This window comes from Osmerus mordax, chromosome 1 (genome assembly GCF_038355195.1).
Source record: "Osmerus mordax isolate fOsmMor3 chromosome 1, fOsmMor3.pri, whole genome shotgun sequence".
Classification (NCBI taxonomy): Eukaryota; Metazoa; Chordata; class Actinopteri; order Osmeriformes; family Osmeridae; genus Osmerus; species Osmerus mordax.
The window spans coordinates 9805694-9825207 of record NC_090050.1 but is presented as its reverse complement, the minus strand read 5'-3'; the positions used below and the strand labels follow the sequence as shown (position 1 = coordinate 9825207).

General features: G+C 49.6%; 1 protein-coding gene across 4 annotated transcripts in view; it reads right to left on the bottom strand.

Annotated features, from left to right (window-relative positions):
* The window catches only part of sema3fa (sema domain, immunoglobulin domain (Ig), short basic domain, secreted, (semaphorin) 3Fa), a 47241-nt gene extending 29099 nt beyond the window's left edge, over window positions 1–18142 (bottom strand). For all 4 annotated transcript variants that reach the window (XM_067257571.1, XM_067257489.1, XM_067257699.1 and 1 more), the window contains exons 1-2: window positions 17926–18142; window positions 15806–15961 (exon numbers count right to left, since the gene is read on the bottom strand). In XM_067257571.1, coding sequence (XP_067113672.1) covers window positions 15806–15917 — 112 coding nt within the window. In that variant the 5' untranslated portion in view covers window positions 15918–15961; window positions 17926–18142. The remainder of the gene's footprint in view (window positions 1–15805; window positions 15962–17925) is intronic.
* Between the last annotated feature and the right edge of the window lie 1372 nt (window positions 18143–19514).

The window sequence follows — 19514 nt, the reverse complement described above, 5'->3', positions numbered from 1 at the left end:
TAAACAAAAACAAAGAAAGAGTTCTGACAAGTTGTTCCAGTTCACCCCTGTGCTGTTATTGCTCTGGAAGAGCCAGGCTCAATATTGTGCTTCCCTTCTCATGCCCTGGGAAGACAGACAGACAGACGACAGACAGACGACAGAGGGACAGACAGAGCTGCTGCTGGGAGACATCTCCCACTTTTCTCCTTGGCCTGTCTGGGTCTGCCCTGGGTCTGCCTGGGTCTGCCCTGGGTCTGCCCTGGGTCTGCCTGGGTCTGCCCTGGGTCTGCCCTGGGTCTGCCCTGGGTCTGCCTGGGTCTGTCTGGGTCTGCCTGGGTCTGCCTGGGTCTGGATCCAGCATTAACAACACAAAGCCTCACCAGAAAGAGTGGAATGACGTCACAGTACCCCTGTCTACCCCAACCAGGGCCATCTTTCATCATTCTCCCTTTCACCAGCCTCACACCCTCACACACACACCCTCACACACACGCCTGACACTGCCGCAGGAACACAGCAGACTCCGTGTGACCTTGTCCATGGGAAACATGAGCGGGCTGTGCATAACAGCGCACACCCCCCCCCCCCCCCCCCCCCCCCCCATGGGTGCGTTCACACACATTCTACATTGGACGCAGGCTTTGAGAGAAGCGCAGCGGGTGTGGTTTGGTTCGGGGTCGCGGAGGGGGGGGGAGACGAGAGAAAGAGACGGCGGGGGTGCCGTGAGTGACAGACAGGACTCTCCTGGAGCCCTGATCCCTCCCTCCCATCGTCTGCCTGGTGGGTATGAATGAGGAGCGGGGGTGGCGACGGGGAAGAGGGCTGTCAGTCAAGGCCGTTCCTTGCTCTCTGCGGGGGTCCGCGACGGAGGTAATGATAGTGGGGATGGAGGGAGCGGGGCGGAGGTGTAGGGGGAGGGGCTGGGAGGAAGGGGGTGTCTTAAGACTCGTAGACAGAGGGGTAATGCGTTGTTTTGGGGGGGGAAATGATGGTCGGGCTGTGTCTCTCTGGTGATGCGGTCTGCTGTGGAGTGGAGACATGTTGCTTTATGTCCTAATGAAATGCAAATGTTTAGAATACGTTCGAATCTATTTCCCTGTCTAACATCCGGCTGAGAGGCTGAGAAATGACTGACTAAATTGCTATACTGTACCCACATCACACAGCTGCACACAAGGGTGTGGAGTAATGCAGTATTTGTATTGTTGCAAAATTGTTCAAATGATGGATCGAAATGGCTCTCATGCCGAGTTTAGATACAGGGAAATGAATGGAAAACAAAATCAAACACTCTCCAGACATAAATGGCCCGAAATTCCTTTCAAATGAGGTGCACTCGTACAAAATAATTGCAGCCTAAACTACCATTTTACATTCCAATAGGGAAGAAAAACAGGGCTTTGAAAAGCAAATTTGTCATTCAAGATGAAACATGTTGGCAGCCATCTCTGATGGTTCATGTGAATAGTGGCTTTTGGGGGCGGGCTCTCCCCTCTCATCCTCCTGTGTAATTAAAGCAGCGATGCCCAAGGCCAGACTGACGGACAGGCCAATAGATTACTGCCTCATAGTGTAACCCACAGCCCTTTTACTCTCCCTGCTGACTGACGCGCTAAACCCACCCATTATGAACAACAAGGCCCGGTCGCCTTGGCCCTTTCATGTTTGATGGACAGGTGGGACATCCTACCCTGTGACCCCGTGACCCTGTTCTCACCCGTGACCACTCGGGTGGGTGTGCAGGGGAGCGTCGAGAGGGAAGGGGAGTGGAGGCTTGAACCGCTCCGGTTCCTCCTGAGACGGAAAGGTCGTGACCCCCCGTGACGTCCACTTGAAGGCCCATGCTGCTATGGATCACTTTACAGATCATACATAAGCCCCTTCGGATAAAGCTGGTCTGAGCCGGGCTGGTCCATCACAGCTCTATACAAGCACAGAGAGAGAGAGGGAGAGAGAGAGAGAGAGAGAGAGAGAGAGAGAGAGAGGGAGAGAGAGAGAGAGAGAGAGAGAGAGAGAGAGAGAGGGAGAGAGAGAGAGAGAGAGAGAGGGGAGAGAGAGAGAGAGAGAGAGAGGGAGGGAGAAGAGAGAGAGAGAGAGAGAGAGAGAGAGAGAGAGAGAGAGAGAGAGAGAGAGAGAGAGAGAGAGAGAGAGAGAGAGAGAGAGAGAGAGAGAGAGAGAGAGAGAGAGGGAGAGAGAGAGAGAGAGGGAGAGAGAGCAGGCCGACACAGGACCACAAGCAACAGGCCAGTCAGAGAGGCCGATAAACAGACATTCCTACCCTCTGCTTTCTCCCTCCATTACACAGTACAATAATTACCACAAACCAGCCATGAAATCCACTAATACGATTGTCCCTTGTTCAGATTAGGAGATTAATGACTCTTATGAGCCAAGCGGAACAAAACTCGTTGCAACGAGCAGCTAACATCGGATCATAAACTGTTCGTAATTTCAACGGCATGTTATTGTTGGCTGCCCTGCCCAGAGAGACCTAATAACGTACAGCCGCTTGGACGGTTTTCTCTCTAGCCACACAGGACAGTGGGACAGACAGACCTCTCGTATCGTGTGTTCTAGGCCCTCAGGATCCATCGTCACATGCTGACACATTCATCATCTTATAGGAGGAATTCGTTGCCTCTAAGCTTCATGCCCTTTTCAAGTCGATTGCTGGCCCTCCAAGTCACCAACGCGGCCTGCTAGGAGGCAGGCAGGTCGTAGGAGAGAAGTACGAGCTGATCTGCATCTGCTTCCCCTGTGGCCTGTCAGCCATGTTTGAGACGAAGAGGGAGAGCGAGAGAGAGAGACAGAGAGAGAAAGAGAGAGCATGATGTTAGAGTTGGGTGGCATGCGTAAAAGTGGGAAGTCCGGGTCCGTCAGGTGGCGTGTTTGCGGACGGCCTGTGATGTCGGGGACACGCGGGCCGCTTAAAGCTCTCTTATCACCCCCCCTTCATACCTGCTCACACATCCGTGCTGCAGCCATCCGCTTGGCACTGATAAGCGAGACAAACGCAGGCACATCCACACAGGGGGGAGAAGAGACGACTCGCCCATTGCAGTCAAAGAGTCCTCTCTCTTTCTTTCTCGTCAACCCACGCACTCGCACACACCCACACACACCTATCTCCTATCTGTTTTTCACCGATCTGATTAGAACAGCGGACGTGTTCTTTTTTTCCGCTCCGGGGCTTGTTTGCTTGTGTTGCCAGGTTTGGGAGAGAAGACTGTCCAGAGTTCAGATGCTCCTCTGAGAGCCAGAGCTAGTGTTCACACAAGGGTGAGCTGGGAGGCAGCCAGGAGATGATACTATCGCTGTCTCATGATCTGCTGTAAAATATGAACGGACAACGCGTTTCATTTAACATGTCTTTTCTGCTGGTAACTTTAGCTGCAACAATATATCTTCGATAACACGAGCGTGTCAGTCACGGTTTAGTCTGGAGCCTTCCGCAAACCGGCAAGAAACTCGACCTGCACTCTGGGATGTCGGCTGGAGCACCTTATAAACCCATCCTCTGAAGAGTGACTTATGAAAAACATATTTTTGGAGTTAGGCTACAATCACACAGTGTGCTTCACAAACCTGTGAAATACAGTCCAGAAGAAGGATACCAAAACCAAAGTATTCCAGAAAATGTTATACAGCTGTCCACAAGCATCTTAAGATGTTTATTTGAATAATTTCATCCTCAGTTACGCACCTCCCCTCAACAGAACTAAACTTCTCAGCCACCTCAGACTTGGGGTCAGGTCATCAAGTCTCCAACTGTTGCAACAATAGGATTTCCTGCCATAAAGCTGACCTTTTGTCTTTACAAGGGTCTAAGAAATCCTATCATTTTAACATAATTCGTCAAAATAGATCTTTTGCAACATAAGGGTGTTTCCAGATGGGCAGGAAGCCAGCACTGTTGTAGCCTAACAACCACAGGAAACGTCTACTGTTAGAGAGCAGACAAAGAAAGATCCATTGTGCTTCCCTGTGCTCATGACCCTGTCGTTTGAGCTGAGTGGTGACTAGCGTGGTTATGTTTCACGGTCTAATTTGCCATAATTCAATGCCTTGCCATGAATTAATTATGCCTAGATGCTTTAGTGGGCCAGTGTGGGTCAGCCACGCTGGTGAATAGGTGAATTTCACGCTGCGCACCAATCCCATGTGAGACAGTAGTGTAATCAGTCTTCTGGGAGGCTAATGAATTCCAGCCTGTTTACGTTTCTAAAGGTGATTAACCATGACAACAGAGTTTTTAACTTCCTCATCGCCCTCGAGCCGAAAGAGATCGGATTCGTTTTCTTATGTCTGTTAGCCAACTGAGCGGACCGCACCATTAAAAGGAAATCCATCCGACATGGGAGTGTGTCTCTATCTGGTATTGACTCGTTGGGTCTGGCGGTTCTGCTCCTCGTGACGTTCCTGAGGGCTGTGGAACCTTCCGCGGAGGGCTCGACATGGGACAGCGGAACGCATCCATTCACCCGACCCTGAAACTCTATGGAACAGGAAAGCCGGGGATCATTGCCATGTTTTGGGGCCGAGATCGCCCAAGCATGTTCACCCAGGGGAAGAGAGAGGGGAGCGGGAACGGAGCGAGCGAGAGCAGAGAGGTAACGAGAGCGACGTTCCGCATTCAACATGAGCTCACTGGCAATGTCGTACGCCACTCCTCCTCCGCTTCCTCGGCGACATGAATGAACTGGGTGAATGATGGACCTAGCCCACACAAACGCCCCTCCGCTGCAGAGACGGAACAGTCCTTTCACGGCGATGAGTGAGGAGGCGACACCACCAACAACAATAACAACAGAAACATAGTCCCCCCCCCCCCCTCATAGAGGCCCTCGTCCCCATTTCGCATTCATGCAAACCCACACACACACAGACACACACACACAAACGCACACAGATTGCCAACATGCCATTAGGGACACCTAGAGAGGAGTTCCTGAGAACAGGAGCCACTGACAAAGCGGAGGGGCAAAGGGGAGGGGGTAGGATGGGCCAGGGCAGGGCGGGGGAGGGGGGAGAAGGGGGATGGAGGTGGGGAGGGTCTTGGCATCACGTCAATGCAACAGCCAGAAAGATCAGGGATGAGAGGCCATCTCCTCCCCCCGACGATCAGCACATTATCTACGGAAGAGCGAGCCCCATCAGTGCATGAGCCCGAAAAACAAGGCTCCAAACCTCATGATCCCACCACACTCTCCACTGCTGCTCGCCAGGGCCAGGAGCGGATCCAGGGGTCCCGGCCCACCCAGGGGAGACCTCTGGGGGGGGGGGGGGGGGGGAGGGGGTGTGGGGGGGAGTGCCACAGCTCTGACACCCACTCTCTCACACACCGTTTGACTCGACTCCCAGCAAGAGCGGCTGTGGAAAACGCAACGAGAGAACCGATCCGTTTGGACGGAGAACAATCCGACTTTGAGGCCCCACCGCCATTTATCAAGTCTCCCCGCGGCAGCCTGAAGGTAGGGCTTTGTAATGAGGTTAGCGTTTGACTCCGTGCCACGGCATCAGTGAAACCACAGCTCTCCAAACGCTCAGGCCCGGGGGCTCGGTCTCCACGGCACGCACACGCGCCCCAGGACAGATCGGGTGCCGGTGATAGGATGCCGTGTGTCAAATACAGGAGCCTTCAGAGAGGTGCATGTTCAGACGGAGGTACCTGGTTAGAAACAGCCCTCCCCCCACCCCCCCAGTCAAATGACTTTGTCTGTGCTCATTACACCCCCAGCCTCCTGACGTACCTGGTGGAGAGGGAACGCCGGCGACGAGACGCGGGGCGTGAACTGTGGGGGGTGCGGTTGGGATGTGGGGAGGGGGGGAGGGGGGGCGACACGCCCATCTATCAGAGGGAGGGGTGAGGAATGTTCCGGCCTTTCCCCGTCCGGCAGAGCGGTGCAGCTGGGAAGCTGAGAGCCTTCGCCACGTGCTCCCCCTCCTTCCAGAAACGAGAACTTGGACATTGTCCCGCACGCTCTCAAGACGACCATTTGCGGTATCTGCTTTCGAGTCTAACCTGATAATTGTTCCTCTCTGGTGAACTTACAGCGTGAGGTCTCAGAGCAAGAAGTCCATCTATGGCGATACACAGCCAACCATACACAAAGACAATTTGCCAAATTGGTATGTCGAAAAAGACGTCCTTGCCAGTAATACTTCTCTAAGACAAATATTAGTATATCTTCCCACTCTGGCATACTTGGACCGCCAGAGAATGAGTGTGGAGATTAGATTAGTTTGAGAGTGAGTGTAGGGCTCAAACACACACCAGGCTCTGGTCCAGAAAGCTCTCTGATGCCAAATGATCTAAAGTGTTCACTTGAAGACAATTTGTCTGACAGGTCCTAAGTGTGAATCGAGCCAGGGGTGTGTTGACTTTCCGATAGGCCCTTCCAGCAGGGGTTATCGTGGGGGCAAGGCCATGCAGCCGAGCAGCCACAGCAACAGCTGAGGTGAACCCTCTCCGCCAGCACCCACTCCTCACGGGCGTCCTAATGGGAAACAGACCCGCTGTTTGATCAGAGCCTCCAGCTCCCACGCTGGCCTCGTCGTTGTCATCCTCCTCCTCCCTCCCTCTTCCCTCCCATCTCCCTCTCTTCTCCCTCCCTTCTCCCTCCCTTCTCCCTCCCTTCTCCCTTCTCCCCTCCTCCCTCCCTTCTCCCTCCCTTCACCCTCCCTTCTCCCCTCCTCCCTCCCTTCTCCCTCCCTTCTCCCTCCCTCCTCCCTCCCTCCTCCCTCCCTCCCTCCTCCCTCCTCCCTCCCTTCCCTCTCCCTTCACCCTCCCTCCATCCTTCACTAGCCTCTGTGAGATACCAGGCCTGACACTGATGCCCCAGCATCCATTAGCGCTATCTCAGCCCTCTCTGAGTCTCCTCCACTACTCCCTGCAGAATATCACTTCTTCCTCCCCACGTCTCTCTCTGGCTCCCCCCCAGCTCTTCGTCTGTCACATCTCTCTCTCACCCCCCCCCCCCCCCTCCTCCGTATCTCCCTTCTTCTCTTTCTCTCTTTCTCTCTGTCCCTCCCTCTCCCTCTCTCTGCCCCTTGTCCTCGATCACTCTCCGCCTCTCTCTCTCTCTCTCTCAGAAGGAAAACGAGCCCAGTCCATCCGTTCCGAATGTCAGGCTGTCTGTAGGGGAGGAGCCTGCGGCGACTCGCCCCAGGAGGGGGACGCGACGTCATCGCGATACGAAGAGAAGGATCCTCCGTGACGGGCTCGCCCCCCAGACGCACCCACCCACCGTCGGCTCCATCTCGGCCTTCATCCGCCCCGGCAGCTCTCCAGCCGGGATGGTGTGTGATCGACCTGCGCTCCTGTCCTGCCCTTGTCCCCCTCACTCTATGTCCTTCTCCAAGCACGGGGGGGGGGGGATAGATAGCCGTAGCCATGCTATAACAGTTAGCAGCATTGTGGCAACGGGACCCAGCACCAACTGACATGTGGTAATGAATGGCCGTCTGGGTAAACAAGGCTGAGGGCCCCCTTAAACGCCCCGTCCCGCCCTCCCCCCGTCCCGTCTCTTTAATTTTCAGCCCTGACCACTAACCACACTGGGGGCACATCTGGTGGGGACTGAAGGGTGCGAGAAGCTTGTCCTTGAAGAATGGGCTCATTCCCATTCTCACCTCCGCCCCCCCCCCCCCCCCCCCACACCCTCTAACACACCCACCCACCAAGTTAAATTACACTGACAAGATCAAACCCCAGTGAGAGTCCATTGTTTCAGCAAATCTCCTTTTTAAAGTTATTTATCTCAGCTGCTTCTCTTCCTTCTCTGGTCTTTAATACTCCAGACTTGTCACTGGGCAGACATGACAACAAACACTGAACCGTCAGGGGAAATAAGCCCAATACTGAGATTGCATTTCTCTCCACGGAAGACAGAACCATTTGAACCCTGTCGGCTTGGAGAGAAGTGACAGGTTTTGAACCCTGTCGGCTTGGAGAGAAGTGACAGGTAGGGGCTGCCATGGCAACCGAGCGAAAGCGTCGTCCTTCCTCCGGATCCTCGCGGAATCTCTCCTCGCAGTGAGACACGTGTTGGCTCCATTTTCTTTGTGCTCGAGAGCACCGAAACAAGAGCTGCGAGGAGACGCAGACACACGAGCACGCGCACAGACACACACGCGCGCACGGGCGCGGTGAGATAAGTATTCACGTCCGCGCACTCCCCCCTCCTCCTCCTCCTCCTCCCCTGTCACTTTGAATCTGAAGAGAAACACTTCCAAAGAGAGAGAAAACCTATTATGTTCTCTCCCTGTGCCTTTTTTTAACCACAACTGCTGCCATCCCCCCATCCCTCACCTCTCCCCTTCCTCCTCCACTGTCAGTCAGCATCTCAGTTTCGGGGGAGTGTAATTGACTGTAGCTAGTGTCTCCGTGCTCATTTATTATAAACAAAGGACCCCAGTGATCACAGCAGACAGGGGCCTGGTCTGCAGTCTCTACATTCATCTAGCGGGCTTTAGTGGTCCCATCTACGGCAGTTACAGGCTTCATATTTAACAATAGGCAATCTGTGGATAAAAAAACCCGCTAGAAACCTAGCCTCTAGACACGGTGGACGTCTGGATGCTCGGCGCTCGGCGGCTGGGTTCTGCGGCAGGGGAGATATGAGGTGACGTCGTGTCATCGACGCCAGAGGCCCGGCCCCTATTTTTATCCTGTCTGTCACATTTCGATCAGGCTAAAAAGGCAACAAACAATACCGGGAGACATCCAGGCACACACACATGCACGCACACATCCACAAATACACGCGGGTACACCCACACAGACAAATCCATCACAGAGTGACTGTCTCTCGCCCCTGCTGAGTGCTGGCCCCCTTAAGCACGGCAGAGAGAGAAACAGACGGGTCATTTATCAAGCACGCCAAAATGAAGGCCCCCATGTGAAGACAACTATTGTCTACATGTGATATCATTCTGAACAATATTTCAAATTGCACTTGGGGGGAAACCCATAAAAAAATGTTTATCGGATTTTGCATGGGTGATCCGAATTCGAGGAAGGAAAAAGAGAATTCCTTCCACGCACACATGCATGAATGGATTCATTGGGGCGTATAAAACAACCATCTTAAAACATCATGCTATTACCGTAGTTACCCCTGGGGAGCTACGATGCCATGGGGAGGGCAACTGTTGAGAGGTAAAATGCAGATGAAAAACACAGAGATGGAGTACAGAGAGAAGGAGTGTGAGAATGCGGAGAGGAAAGGCCGAGAATATGGAGAGTGGAAAGGACTGGCAGACACTGTCTATCCTCTTTTGCAGTCACTGACTTGTCTGTCTGTCTGGGTGTCTGTCTGTCTAAGTGTCTGTCTGTCTGTCTGCCCGACTATCGGTCTGTCTGTCTGCCTGACTATTGGTGTATCTGAGTAAATGTCTGGCTAAGTGTCTGTCTGTCTGTCTGCCTGACTATCTGTCTGTCTGAGTAAATGTCTGACTAAGTGCCTGTCTGTCTGCCTGACTGTCTGTCTGGTTGACTGGCTGTTTCAACAGTTCCCTCCATATGCCAGTCCACCACGCTGCCTGATCCAGCAGAAACACACCAGGCGGGCTGATCCCTGAGATGAGCAGATCTGCTCTTCCCCGGAGCAGAGAACAGCTCTGGCAGTGATTAAAATGCCTGACCCGAGCTGCAGATTAGGAATAATAAAAGCAGAATAATTGTGATTTCATTTGGATGGTGTGCGCCTCGGTCTCTGTGGGGAGAGATTGCCGGATGATTAAGCTCAGGGTTCTGGGTTTGTCTTGCTGTCATCTGCTAATGTGAACTACTCCCATGAGTCTAAACCATATCAACCTGCTTTTCATTTCCAAGCCGTTTCCCGTGCCACAAGTTGGGAATACTATGTGCCCCATTGCAACATGACCCAGGACAAGGACTCCCTGGTAACAGAGCTCTGTTGTTGTGTCTCTGGGACTCTCGGTTGTAAATGAGTCTCTAAAAGAGCCGATAGGTCAAAACCTTCTGTCCCGTGCACGACCCTCTCCACCCTTACCCCACCCGCGCCCCAGTGAAAGTCTGGACCCTTTCGGAGTCCACGTTCTAGCAGGCTAAAACGGGGGAAGGGGACTAAGGGTCGCGTTCCCCCGCTGCGGCAAGCACGCCGGGCCTTTTCCTTCCCCATGCTCCGCCCGGCCTGCCAACCTCTCACCGTCAGGCAGGGGAGAGGGTGTGAGGAGGAGATGGAAGCAGACAGAAAGAGAGACAGGAAGGACACTATATTTAGAGCTCAAGCTGTCACCTTCTGTTTTTCCTCCCTGAATAATCACAGTTTGACAGCACGGATCCTTTCGGAGCAGAGGTTGCTGTGGATGCACTGCGCCCCCCCCCCCCCCCCTCCTCCCCCACGTCCCCTCCCTCCGCTTCCCACTAACCCCCCTCCTGCCCGCCAGCGTCTCCGGAGAGACACAGGCAGCGAGAGGTAATAGTGTTTGCTGCAGGCTTGCGTGCCACCGCCAGCGCACATCGTTCTGTTTTCCGTTTTTAAACCTGAATTTCCCCAAAAAAAACTGAGAGAGAGAGAGAGGGGGGGGAGAGAGAGAGAGGGGGAGAGAGAGAGAGAGAGGGGGAGAGAGAGAGAGAGAGAGAGAGAGAGAGAGAGAGAGAGAGAGAGAGAGAGAGAGAGAGAGAGAGAGAGAGAGAGAGAGAGAAGAATGCTGCTGGTCTGCTGATATTCATATTCATATGATATTCATGTGACTTCCATGGTCTGTTGGGTTAGCCTGAGACTGTTACGGCAACCCTCACCTCCAGCATGGATGTGTGGAAAACCCTGACAGGACGCCACTATCAGCGAAAGGAAATCTCAGACCGTCCAAGCGACACTGACTCCAGCCTGCATCACCCGAATCCGGCGCCCTCAGACGGAAAACGCTAAACTTAGCAACTCAGTCGACGCAGTAACAGCGCGTCGCAAACGGCCGTCTCTCGTATCGCTGCGTGAACAGATCCCCCTCGTCCTCCACAGGATACCGGGAGGCTGTCAGAGACGCCGCGGCCAATCACAGCTGGCGCAGCCGTAAACTCGGGGGATGGAGAGGAGGCGGAGGACCAGATTAGACATGACACGGCAGCAGATGTGCAGAGTAAAAAAAAAGGAGGGGGGGGGGGCGGAGTACCTCCGTCGGTGCAGACGGAGGATAGCAGGCTCTGCTGGGGGATCTGCAGCACGGGGATGCGAGCTACACACCTGCGTGTACGGTGTGCACCGCCACACGGACGGTGTGTCGTGGGGCTGTACCCCCACACACCATCCTCGCCCCGTCCCCCGTCCCCAAAAGCTCCCTCGGTGCCACCACCAAGGTGGGGGATTAGGGGTGAGGGGGGTCCACAGGGCCTTCGTGACATTCAGTCGTGCAGTAGGAGATGGGTGGTTATGCAACTAATGAGCAAATTTGCAGAGACTTTTCCGAGCACTCTCCTGGGAAGCACCTGTTTATGTCGTCTGACGCGGCGGAGCCGAGAGACAAGCTTCCGAACGTTCGCTCGGAAGAAGGGAGGGCTCTGGCAGTGAGAAGGAGCCGGGGGAAAAACGTCCAACACGCAGACCCCCGCTGTCGTCTCGACGGTTCCCGTACCTTGCCGTTTTTTTTTTTTCCGAGCCGGGCCAAGGTTACAGAACTGAAGCCGACTGTGGGACACATGCCTCACGGGTTGGCGGGGGCAGGGCTGCTCTTGTACAGGTGGATGCGGTTTCTGTGTGAGTGGTACAGTGTGACTTCCTGCTACGGCGTGTCCGGTGCGCAAAGAGACAGCTCCTCACGGAAGGCACAGATTGCCCCCCCCCCTCCCCTGAATAGGTTTCCTTACAGTACGGTAACCACAAGAACAGTCAGGGTCTGCACGTCAACGCGCACATCTATAATCTAAGCCTATTGTAACTGCAGAGGCCCCAGAAAGTTCATTCGGAGCAGCAGCCTAATTCGCATAATGGGGGGACGAGGGTGAGAGCTGATCTTAGCCGCTAATGTATTCTGCCCCTGACTGCGCAGACAGCGGAGGTGAGCTAACACTGAGCTCTTTGTGCTGCCGTAACAATCATTTAACCATTACGTTACGCCTGGAGGAAAGGGGGGAGGGGGGGGGGGGGGGGGAGTGGGGAGAGGCCGCGAGGACGAGCGAGGGAAAGAGTACAAAAAAAAACAGGGTAAGTTGAAACAACCTTGAGATTTCTCGACGAGAAAACGGTCCAATGATAACACCGTCCGCGGCTCTGTCTTTCCTCTGAGCGGTCTTGTTCTCTCATGACGGCCAAAGGTGCTCCCAGGTGTGTTCCTTCCACACCGAAGGGACAAGAAAAACAAAGTTAAACACTCTCAAATGGGAGTGAAGATTGCTCTGACAAGCTATTACTGGTTAATACGCTACTATTCTCCCCCCACCCCCCTCCCCCCCAGTGAGAGGGCGGTTAACCCCGTGTGTGCCTGGTTCCTGTTGTCAGGGTCCCGACCCCACAGCCCCCAGCTCTGAAATAGAACGGGATCAGACCCTGTTTGAGGGTAAATATAGGAGCCCCCCCCCCCCCCCCCCCCCCCCCCCCCACAGAAGCTGATGCCACTTAGTTGTATTCACTCTATACCGAAGGCAAGGGGTACATCAAATGAATAACACAAGAGGTTATCCTTTGTTTGTCTTGTAATATGTTACTATGTTGATTCACTTACTCTGAGTTTTCCACGGGGTCGAAACAATGTCTCAGTCAGACACAGAAACAGAACAAACAATGTCTGTCTCAAACCTGCTATTTATTATCTCCGTAAAAGACTCAGAAGCACCCTTTTTAATGTCTAATCGAAAGCACCTCTTCATCGCCCCAACCTCCTCACGTCAATATCCACACTATGGTCTGGTAAGCACCTTTGCAATTCGATTCGATTGTGTATGTTAAGTGCATGCATGTGTTGCTACCCATTTTGCTAAGCCTTGTAAAAGACAGATGCCCAGCAGTCGAGAGCAGACATTCCTTTGCTACTAGTCGAGGTTTACGCTCTCCTTATCACAAGCCGTAACTCAGAGATCAGCCCTGACACTGACCCACTGCCTGCTTTTATAGACCCCTCCATCATCATCATCGGATTTGGTCAAAGAGGATTAAAACGGTGCACTTCTCAAAATACTAGGATATGTTTTACAAATAGGAATCTGAACTAGAATGATGTTAAACTATCGGGGTGATGGCCCTGAGCCAATGAATAAAAAGGATCCATTCACATTTTAGGACTATGTATATTCCATGTATAAAAAAGCTTCTCTGCAACATGGGCAAGACGTCCTCAGAGCAATTTCTTTCATTTTGTTTTCTCAACCATTGTGTAGGAAAAGAATCAGCATGGATCTGCTGTCATGTCAAAAAGGAGTTATGTGATGGCCAGCATGTGACGTGACTCTCTCCTTTGGGCAATCTTTTAGCATGTAAATCCTTAAGCTTTCAGTCATGCAGCGCATGGCTTTTCTCAGATCGGAATAAAAGACACTAGATAAAAAGAGATTTAAAACCATTTCCATGCAAATAGAATAGAATTAAAAAAAATTCTGAGGGGTTTGAAGGGCATAGTGAACTCTTTTTGACTTTAAAAAATGCTTAGTAATTTTTAGGAAACATAAGACATGGTGGAATTTAAACTTAACAAGTGCATTATAGTGTAGAATCATTGAGCCTTAAACTCATTCACCCCAACCTACTTGCCTTATTAATGACTGAAAAAGTAAACGTTCATTTTTACTATTTAGTGTGCATGTCTTTGCCAAGATCCTCACAAACACACTACTTGAAGGGACTAGATAACCTTGATCTTCCTTAATGAAGTAATCGGTTTGCCTTCAAGCTTTTTCTGACTCTCTGTCCCCTCTCAATTCTCAGTAGATCGTTGGGTAGATAGGTCAGGACAAAGTCTACTTTCTCTGATGACCAGCTTGCAGATGCCAGTTATTGAAATCCACACTAGTTTAGCAGCTTATTATTAGCATTGACCAAACTCAACTTATGGGCTCTGCCAAAGAGTCCTGACAAAACACAATTAGGTGAAAGGCAGGCTTTAACGGGCCTCCAGTTCTCATAAATGACAACAACATCCACAATTCTTAAGATTGAGTCTGAAGTGTTTTTAGTTGCAAGGGTCATGGCTGTCTCATTGGTGTTTGGAAACACCTCATCAACACAAAGGAAGATAAAGAGGTTGGTATTATTAGCTAAAGACTTTAGATAGGATTCAGACAGACAGAGATGGAGAGCCTGTGCATGATTTAATAGTTACCAGAGGAGAACAATATTCATTAAAACTCACTACTTTAGAGATGTGTTGCATTTATTATGCCATGCGCACACTTACCAAACTCAGTCAAATTTACTAGACAGCAATTACTGTAGAAACCTTGCTCCCCATTGTTACACATTTAAAAGAAAATGTAAGCTAATTATTTGGCTAAACAAGGTTGATAGACTCACAGTGAAGTTTAAAAGCAATTCCACTCAACATGAGCAAAGCTAGCGCAATTGAAAAAAAATTGGCAGCTTATGTTCAATTTTAACAGCCAACTAAGTTGCTCTGTCAAGCATAGAGGTCTCTCAAAAACCAATTAAAAACTAAAAAGGAACTTAATTAAAATAAATAGGAAAGACATTTCCAGCAGTGCAATGTGAAAACCAGCAGACTGTAAAATGTGTCCAACCTGATTATAGAGGGCAAGCAAGGTAAGCCAAAGCAGGTAAGCCAAAAGAAAAGAGAGACAGAGGGAGTATTGTCTTAAGTACCAAAGCCGATGAACTTGTGTTGGTCCGTCTAAGTTTTCCTCTTCAAATCATAACGCATAAGAGCCATGCTTCTATAGCATGTTTATACTGTATGTAGCTGTCAGGTTATTTGCAGCACCGATCCAATCCACAGATGAGGAATTACATGTGTGACAGATCAATGCATTGTGCACATAATGCATTTTGGATCCTTTATTTAAATATTTGGGTGACTTAAAAGAATAGACTCGAATCTAAGGAAATGGATACACAAAACATGTCATTAAGATGAAACTGATTAGTTGAAGAAAAAGCCTTCCTCTAGGCTATGTTGAGTCTTAACACAGACTACTTACTGCCATCATTCTCCATGCCTGAGAGAAACTTAAAAGCAAGTCAAAGAGAGATCAGAAAACCAGCTTGTCAGTCTTTTTCTCACGTGAGAAGACTAGGATTTTAAATAATCTGAGGCTTAGCCAGGCCTCCTCTGCTTAGAGTCACAGGTCCACTTCATGACTACCACTCCATGTCTGTTGTACGTACTCTGATTAGGTTGACAGGGAAATGACAGCGCTCTCGAGAAGGCACCATTAAGACCCCTTTTAAATGTACAGTTCAACACACGGGGCGTCATGTGACACTGAGGCGCATTCATAACATGCTGGGTCTGGGCCCTGGATGTGTGCCCAGCCAAGCGTTAAATCCAACTTGATTTCAGAAGGGAGCCAGGGGCAGACAAAGCCCCGTTTGGAGGACTCTGGAAGCTAGTCTGGCTAATGAAGATGTGCTCTGAACAGCAGAGACAACCAGCAGCACCTCTCCTTGTTCCCTTCCCCCAGGCAGATAACCAGGGTTCACAGCTGGGAGAGAGTGGACTGACCCACCAGTCTGCCAAGCACAGTTGGCTGTATTGCCCCATTCCCCCCAAAACCCCACAGCCAGGAAGAATTTATGGCCCACCACAGGAGTAAGCATATCCATCTGGGTTTTGGAAGAGTGAGTCATAGCGAGCTGTAGAAAACAACAGGGCCAGGCCCAGTAATGTAGAGCATGCGAGTGAGAGTGGGACTTACCTTTGAAGGACAGGAAGACTCGGGGGGCTGAGAGGGGCTCATTGGGGGAGGGCAGCGCCCCCGCTGCCAGGGCCAACAGGGTCTGCAGCCACCACAGGTTGTCCCACAGCATGGTCCCTCTGTTTCCACACAGAGGAGGGGAGAGAATCCTGGAGCCTGGCACAGAAGGAAAGGTCGATGATGTTAAAAGTTTCAAATAAACTCGTAAATAGAACCTTTAAGTCTTGCCAATAAAGTTTGGGGGATATGAGTATGGAGAGTTTGTTGAAAGACACAAAAAGTTGGGATGTTTTAGGGTCAACTTTTATAGTAGGCTATGTATGGTTTCAATGACCATGGACACTCACGATAAAATGTATTCTCATTAACACAGTAATGTATCAAAGGAAAAACAGCTGCAGGTGAAAATGTAGTCGGCCTCAGTCATGCACTATAGTATATCCAGGTAGGACTGAGGTTAACGCTGTAGATAGTCTGAAAAAACTATGGAATTTTGTGGGGCGCGGCTGGTGCTGACATGAGGCTTTGCTCTCCCCCCTTTGCTTTTACTTTGCGTCCATCCTCTGTCTCAGTTCACTCACGAGACAACCGAAACATCCCACGCTGTCAATTATTTTAAGCTCCTCTCTACCGCACTGTCCTCTCATAGTAAAGAAACTCCACCACTAACGCCGATAGCAAGGACAGCGGGCGCAAATCTCGAAGTCCCGAAAAAGGTTTCGGTCAGTTTCGCTTTTAAGCAGCCTGCGGGTTGCCGAGTAATTACATTTTGTCTGGTCCTGCCAAGCTGTCTTGACACTATCGCCGACATTTCTGTCGACCAAGTTGCGACTACATGGACAAGTGGGTCCAGTTGTACGTTGTCGAACGTCTTTGGCAGCCAAAGCATTCTTAATTTTTATCTGAAATATACATCACTAAAATGTTCTTCAATATTGATTGAAAGTATAATGATTATAAGAGTGATAATGATTATACATTTAGAAAAGAAAGTATAGAGCAATTGTGGATAACCAATACTTAAAGAGATTGTATGCAGAAGGGGCGCTTCAATTACGCATGGTGAACTTGAATAAGGCTCATAACCTCGAGCATGAAACGCATCTGGCCAAAGACGCCAATAAGTAGGCCTACTGATTTGATTAAGCTGGATGAATGGGCAAAAGAAGAAAAAACGGGGGACCGTGAAACAATATCCACTAGGGTCAAAACAAATTCTGATAAGGTAGGTGTTCAATAGATGTAAAAAGGGAGACGCAACGTCAAATGAACACTAAATAGGACTAATAAAATGCACACATTTTCTCAAGATCACCACACTGAGACTGTAAATAAATGGTTATTAACGGAGCGTGAAGCATATAAATGCTTCTTTAAGACCTGCTTTGCCAATTAATCATTGCTGCAATGACACTTCTCTGCTTGTAAACGGGGGTCAACAGGGTATGAGGTCAAGCTGCCACGGAGGGTCTTAGGATCAAGTTCCTTATAAGTCTTCAGTCCTCAAGGTAGATCTCTGAGCATAACATTCTAAATTAGATAATGTAGCCAACATTTTGAATGTGGGGTAGGCTATTCTTATCTAAGAACTTCATGCATACAGTCCAATAAGTAAATAAATGAACAACATTAACCTCTCAGTTGCCAAGACATGCAACATGTAAATGCTTGCATGCATAAACCGAACAAAGAGATTCTGAGTGCTGAAATTAAAACCTGTAACGCTGTTATAACAAGACATAGCGTAGACCTAATCTAGTCATAGTTTTTAGTGAATAGGCCAACTACCGAAAAAATATCATGGCAAATGTAATAAAATAAATACGTTGTAAAGGTGTTTGCACAACCTCCACAGTAGGCTATCATTTAAATAGAAGCGAAGGCAAATGTAGGCAAAAATGATTATAATCTATCTTAATTTTACTGTTCTTTATTTAATTACCAGTAGCATACACACTTCTTTTATCACGTTTCAACATTGTGTTATGATTTTGTTAGGCTTTTCATCATGTTCGACTAACTCCACTTAACACATGATTAGCCAACTAATCGGTTTGTCAGAGCCAAAAAGTCTAAATCTAATCATTGAATATAAAACAGGAAAATTGTATCAGACATACCGGTTCAATGTTATCCTTAAAGAACTACGTTGATTCCAATCATTTAGAAAGCGGCCAACCTGATCCTCGTTCTCTGTCCAATGTAAGCCGCAAAAATCCTCCACGATGACTCGGAAACAAAGCGCGGATCCAATTAAACTTCAGAAAGCCATGAGCCTGTGGTATTTGTCTTAAAATCACCTATGGCAGTAGTGTACAATCCCACTTTTTCATATAGAGTTCCTTGAGAGAAAGGAGTTGTCGAAGTTCAGCAGTGCGCACAGCAGCACCCGGTAATGAAGAGAAGACGCATTGGCAGGTGGATACAGTGTGGTCCCCCGTATCAAGACACACCCATAGGGCGGGAACTTACCTTGGCATCAACTGGCTCCGTACCGCCCTAAAATATACCAAAAAAGACTAATGCATCATCTTTCGCTCCCAGGTAAATAATTAGAAAACCATATAATCTTTAACGCCACAGTATTTGAAGGTGTGCGTTACGGGAACATCATTTGAATTAAGCCGAAAATATCATACAATGGAGAAAGAACCTACTTTGGATGAGAGAAATCGCTAGGCTATACAGTTTTAGATGTCGTGGTTGTGTGAGTTAATTCGCAGCGCATCGGATTATTTTAGATTTGCCTGGATTTTAAAAGAAACGTCATGAAATCCCATCTGGATCATTGATTTTAAAAGATTTTAAGTTGTTGTGGTTTTCCTCCCCCACCATTTTTTTTTTATCAGTGAAGCACAACCAAGATAACTACGCAGTGTGAGTCGATGGAGTAGGGAGGATCATGTGGACAGGTTAGTGGACGCACGGTCAGAGCGTAAACACACCTGCTGCCCTGGTAGCGGCAACCATGGTGGGTCTATCAATCGACAGGATCGGTTAGAAAGTACTTTGACATGGGCTCTAGGACGAAACTAAGTAGGCTATGCTCATACCAACATAACTTTGAATACCGAGACAAATCATTTCTACCAATGATTGCAAGTTAACCTACAAGTATAAAATCTTGTGTCTGAAAGTGGAGATTTATGACAGGACATTTTTATCTTTACAGCCTGGCTGGAACCTGGAATGTGGGCACAGGTGTGCTTCACAGAGGTAACTGTTGAAGAACTGCCAAGATGCAGATAAGAGAAATTGCGTCCAACACCTTGTCAGAGAACCATTTTTAAACAATGATAGGTATCTAAACTATTCACAGGCACAGTGAGCCAGAAATACTGTACAAATCTCAACCTTCCTCCTGTTCTTACTGGAATCTTTAGCTATCCATCTAGGTGCAGCAGATGCCCTGTGTACAAACACTAGGGTCAGATGCTGGACCCCTATCCAGAGAGAGGGAAGGGGCAGAACTATATTAACTATACAGTATGTACTTATCAAAATATACCTATAAAGGCTACTCAATCCTATGATACACAGATTACAGTGCATAAAAATTTAGAGAAAAATTATTTCCCCTTTATCTCTTGTCCAGAGAGAAATATGTATTCCAAGCAGAAGTCTCCAGGACAAGGTCCATGACCAGGGTGCGAATTACGGGGGGGGATTGGGGGGTCTGACCCCCCTAATTAAGACTTGGACCCCCCCC